The sequence below is a fragment of the Triticum dicoccoides genome, chromosome 6B (assembly GCF_002162155.2).
Source record: "Triticum dicoccoides isolate Atlit2015 ecotype Zavitan chromosome 6B, WEW_v2.0, whole genome shotgun sequence".
NCBI lineage: Eukaryota > Viridiplantae > Streptophyta > Magnoliopsida > Poales > Poaceae > Triticum > Triticum dicoccoides.
This window is the reverse complement of record NC_041391.1, coordinates 712,449,684-712,454,755: the sequence shown is the minus strand read 5'-3', so window position 1 is coordinate 712,454,755 and position 5,072 is coordinate 712,449,684. Positions and strand designations below refer to the sequence as shown.

Genomic DNA, 5,072 nt, shown 5'->3' with positions numbered 1-5,072 from the left:
TTGGTTCTTGTTTTGGAAACTTGGTATTTTTTTGTGTGAATTACATATGCATGTGTTATGCTGGATCATTTGATTTTACCGATGTAGTACATGGTTTTACAAGTTAATGAAAATGAAGGTTGTAAACCTGATACTCGTCATGGTGTCATGATATGACCTGATAATGCCGTGGTAAAAATTTGAGATGGTTTGGAAAAGATTGCCATGTACTCTCTCTCTCTCTCTCTCTCTCTCTCTCTCTCTCTCTCTCTAACCATCTCAGACGAGGGATCGTGGTTTGGAGAGGGGGTTTGTCAAGTTTGATATTTGGAACATTTCGTTGCATCAACTTGAATGTTTTATATGCTCTTCATACACAATATAATCCTTCATGTTCAAATTTGGCATTTTTGGGCACCATTTGCTATAATTAACTTATTTAGTGCATTTATATGGCATTTAGCTGAAATAATTCAATTTTGCACTGCCAGTACACGAACTAGTGGAGACAAGTGACTTGAAAATTCATACCCAGGGTCTTGTGCACATGTACATGCCATATGCTAGGAATAGAGGGAACTTTCAAATAACTTTTTGGCGAACGGTCAACCGCAAATGCGGAGTTTATTGTTTCCCTAATTCTAGAAAATGAACATAAAGTCTGAAAATCCTGATACTTGGCATGGTGTCATGGTATGACCTCATGATGTCATGGTATGACCTCATGATGTCATGGTAAAAATTTGAGATGGTTTAAAAAGATTGACATGTGCTCTCTTTAGAACTGAACTATTTCCGACGAAGGGTCGTAGTTTGAAGAGGGGGAGTTTAGTAGATAATTGGAGCATCCTTCGTAATTTCACCTTCAATTTTACCCCGGATAGGATAGTGACGACGCCTTCTCAACGGCTGGGATTTGTGATAAGGATCATACTGGGCAAGGGGCCCCTTGGTCTAGGGGGCCCCAAAGCCCGAAGCTCTCACCCGGTGTCACCGTCAGCTGCACGTCTGTCTTGCATTGGTTGATGAGCGTGAACTCCCGGGCCGACTCCACGCGCCTAGGGCTCATACTCAGCTCATTTCTTTTCAAGTCGAGCCAAAGAGCCAAGTCGATCTCAATTGGCTCATGAGTCTCGAGCTTTTCTTGCACCCTACGCGCGCCTCATATCCACTGTCACAGCGATAAAAAGAATGTTTTTTTTTCCTTCTGTTCTGTTAATATAAACTGCGACCTCCAGAGCATGTTCTTTGCATCTTCATGGATAGCACAAGTAACTGAAAAATCGACAACTTCAGACAAACAATTTATGGCATTGGGCAGTGTATGGTAGGACTTTCCATTGAGGTTCAGTATGACTTGACCTGTCAATATTTGAAACAAGGTGTACACTGCATTTGAAACAGAGTGTAAGAAAAATCTGGGAAGATGGAGGTGGGACAGGCATAGATGGAGACCAACTTGGCTGGTGATGATTCCAAACCATATCATTCTATTCTAGCAGTCAGAAAACCTGACACGATATTACTCCTACCAACAGCAGAAAGTGAGAGGAGGTGAAGAAATTTCGTCATGAAGAGCACCTGAGAAGCAGAAGCAGAACCCTCCTTGGCCCTGGGGACGTACCTACCCATTGCAGATTCAGGTGCAGCAACAGCAGTGAAAAAGCTCTGGAGTTCCTCTTGCCATGGCATTTCTTCCTCAGATTCTCCAGCCAGGCAGAACCTCCTTCTCCTGTGTTGCAAGATTTGGGAAACATGGCACTTGTGACTGGCATTGTGCCCATTCCTGTCAACACAAGGCAGAGACATGATTCCCCTCCTGCTTCAAGCAACAACACACCTTCAGGACCAACATAAAACATCTCAAGCTAGCAGCACAACTGCCAGACAGGGCAGAACCGAGGGCACCGACATATCCAATATCGAGCAAGTTTCAAGCAATACAGGAGATGGTATCAGACATCGTTGGATCATCTTGGCGACATGCTAAGCTTGGAAGTCATACAAAGATTGTTATCACACCAAGCGTACCATCAACGGATCAGATCACAGTTGTTACACTAAGGAACTGCTGCTTTGCAGCTGGCCACAACAAGAGCGCGGCTGCACCTAACAAATCGACGCTCGATGACTAGCCAACTGATGATTACTATCGCACCATCACATCTACGACTGGGATGCCCTCGGCAGAACAAGGATCTGCTTGCACTGGTGACCGACCGTACTCTCCGAGGGAGGTGCTTGTACGCTGAGAACTCATCGGTCATCTCCCAGCTTGACCTTATAATGCTGGGCGAGTTTAGTAATGTCCCCGTCGGTCATGAGTTTCTCGAGCATGTCGTACTTGCTATTGCTTGCTTCCAGGGTTTCCTGCTGCTGCGCCGCCAGCTCCTTCTCCTCTTCCAATTGATTCTGAAACAAAAAGGAGAACAAAGTTTGATGAAATTATGGCCCGTACGCAAAGCAAACGAGGTTTAAAGCAACTGTATCCATTGTAAAGAACAGCATCATTATCAAAATTCTCAAAATATGCTTGACATCTCCTGTTCCCTGAGCAAGTGTTTTTCTCATTTTATTAGACAAGTATAAAGGAAAGCAGAAAGATTTGCAGCTTTTCTTAGTAGTGGGCATACACGTACATAATAAGAAGAGTAAAGAAGTAAAGAAACAACCACTTCACCTTGATAAGTGCCATATTTTCTGCTTCTTGCCTCCTTGCGAGGCCCTTGAGCTTATTCATCCCATCATGCCCTGGATCTCCTTGCTTTACCCAGCTGAACTCAATCTTCAAGCCAGGCTTCCTAGGGCGGTCCGGAAACATCTCGGGCTTTGCAAAGACAGCCCTCACAGGCCTGGGCATCCCGCCGAGCATGAACGGGAAGTTGTTCATCAGGTCCACAGCGGCCTGGGCCTGCGACTCGTTGTCCACCTCCACCAACGCAGCGGCGGGGATCTCGTACTGGATCGTGTAGTTCTGAATGAACTCGGTGCTGACGACGTTGGCGCACTGGGCGAGAGACGCCTTGATGACCTGGGCGGTGACCAGGGGGGAGAGGTGGTCGATGTATATCGTCCTCTTGACCCTCGCCTCGAAATCGGCGTACTCCTTCTCAGCCTGCTCGTCGTCGTCCTTGTGAGCCTGTTGTTCGTCCTTGGTATCCTGTTGGTCCTTCTGATCCTGTTCATCGGATGTCGCCATAGGAGCTTCCTTCTGTGGGAAATAACAACACCTAGCAACAGTCACTCGATCGTAATGGCTGTGATTTCCTCGGAATATAATTAAGCATAAGCACTGTGCAAGATGCATCTACAGGTTTTATATTTATAAACAGAGCTGGCAAACACCGAAGATTTATAAACAGAGCTGGGAAACATGAAAAACAACATAGTAAGTGCATCATCTGAACAAGAACAAGCATTGTGTAGCAAAAGCATCCACAGGTTTTACACTTATAAAACAATCAAACATAAAAGACAAGTATCAGCAGTGGAGGGCTGTTCATCTATCTATCTCCTGGGTGTAAGGGTAGGGATACGGCTCCCACCCAGAATTTCAAGGCTTCATCCAGAAACAGAAACAGGGGCCGGCATGCGGGTTCAGTTTAGGATTCCCCTTTTGATGAAAGGGCAGTTGCCCAAACTTCCATTAGTAGGAACCTACAATTGTACCACCACCTCAAACAGAGCAAGCAAGCCACCAGGCCAGATGCAACTACTCAAGCATCGGCAGGAAAAGTTAAAAAGTCTAACAAAGCCCATGCAGAAGTTCAAGAACATTGCTCGGCGCATCGCTCGGACCAAACAGGCAAAATCAAAATCCTGCCTTCGCAATCTACTCCCAGGTCGTCACAGCGACTGCTGCAAGGGCGGATCTAGACGGCGCGCGCCCGGAAGCCGTGAGGTTCAGCGGGATTTGAATCGAGCCTGACCGCCGGACGAAGACGGAGAAACCTCGTACCTCGAACCCAATGGGCGTGGGCGGACGGGGCGGAGACGGCGGGAGCGCGGCGTCCAGGCGAGGAAAGACTGGGCCGGCGGCGGCGGCGACGACGCGCGTGGGATGCGGGGCCGGGGCGGGGGAGAGGGAGTGAGGGGAGTCCGGCGGGGCTGAGGCTGAGGCGTCGGCGGCGGCGGTGCCTGTAGGGGACTGGCCACGGAAGATTGCGGCGGTTCTAGCCTTTTCCGGTAAAGGTCCGGACTTTTTGGGCAATTCCAACCCGCCGGCCCAAGCAGACATGTAATGTGTCTGTTTCCGTTTAGGTAATTAAAGGCCGGGTTTTTTTGTCTGTTAACCCATATGTGTGCCCCAAGTAATTGGGCAGAACAGAAGGGAAAAAGGCTCTACATCCGAATGGTTAAAGCGCTCAACTCATATATGTGGAACTAATAAATCTTATCATAGAGAAACTCCATCCTTATCAGCTCTGCTCGCTCACTTTTTAAAGTAAAATTGACCGAGATGCGAGAAGAAAACCGATAAAAATTGGCTAGTGATTGTGAAGCCCCACTTCTTGACAGAAAGAGACACCGCGTGCGCGGGAAGGTATTTCAGAATTTGAACATCTTTTGAATTAAAAATATATACATTAATTAAAACTAGTAATAAACATGATAAAGGCCGTCGTCGTTGTCCTCGTCGCTGAGACTGTGTAAGAATAGAACTGTCCGTGGAAACAACCACGATACCGCTAACGATTATGGCGCTGGCGCATCAGGCTCCGGTGGCTGTTGTTGCTCCGACGGCCACTACTCCTCCTGCTCATGTTCCGCGCTCACCCACTCGGGTATTCACGACTCCGGGGTGCGGGGCATCGTGGACGTCCACAAACACGAGCACCCCTGCCAGTGACGCCAGCGGCTCGAGTCGCGTGGTCCAGCTACTCCGGTTCGTGCACGGCGGCATCACCTGTGGCTGATGCGGCCAGCATTAGTGCCAGGCCGGGCCACCTAGCGAGCTCTTCGAGCTGGGAGTCCTCGAGGGCCTTCTTGTAGGCTCCGTCGGCCTCCTCCTGTGGCGCTGGAGCGTGGAGAGGACTGGGAGCACGCGCACGAGCGGCAAAGAAGGATCGGCGACGCTGTTCATGCTCGTCAGC

At 48.5% G+C, this 5,072-nt stretch overlaps 1 protein-coding gene across 1 annotated transcript; it reads right to left on the bottom strand.

Annotated features, from left to right (window-relative positions):
* Positions 1-1,879: 1,879 nt before the first annotated feature.
* LOC119325417 lies at positions 1,880-4,179 on the bottom strand. The gene is made up of 3 exons (XM_037599171.1): positions 3,938-4,179; positions 2,660-3,190; positions 1,880-2,391 (listed from the first exon to the last, which is right to left on the bottom strand). The coding sequence occupies exons 2-3, from the start codon at positions 3,176-3,178 to the stop codon at positions 2,236-2,238; spliced, it is 675 nt and encodes a 224-aa protein (XP_037455068.1). The 5' UTR covers positions 3,179-3,190; positions 3,938-4,179; the 3' UTR covers positions 1,880-2,235.
* Positions 4,180-5,072: the final 893 nt, after the last annotated feature.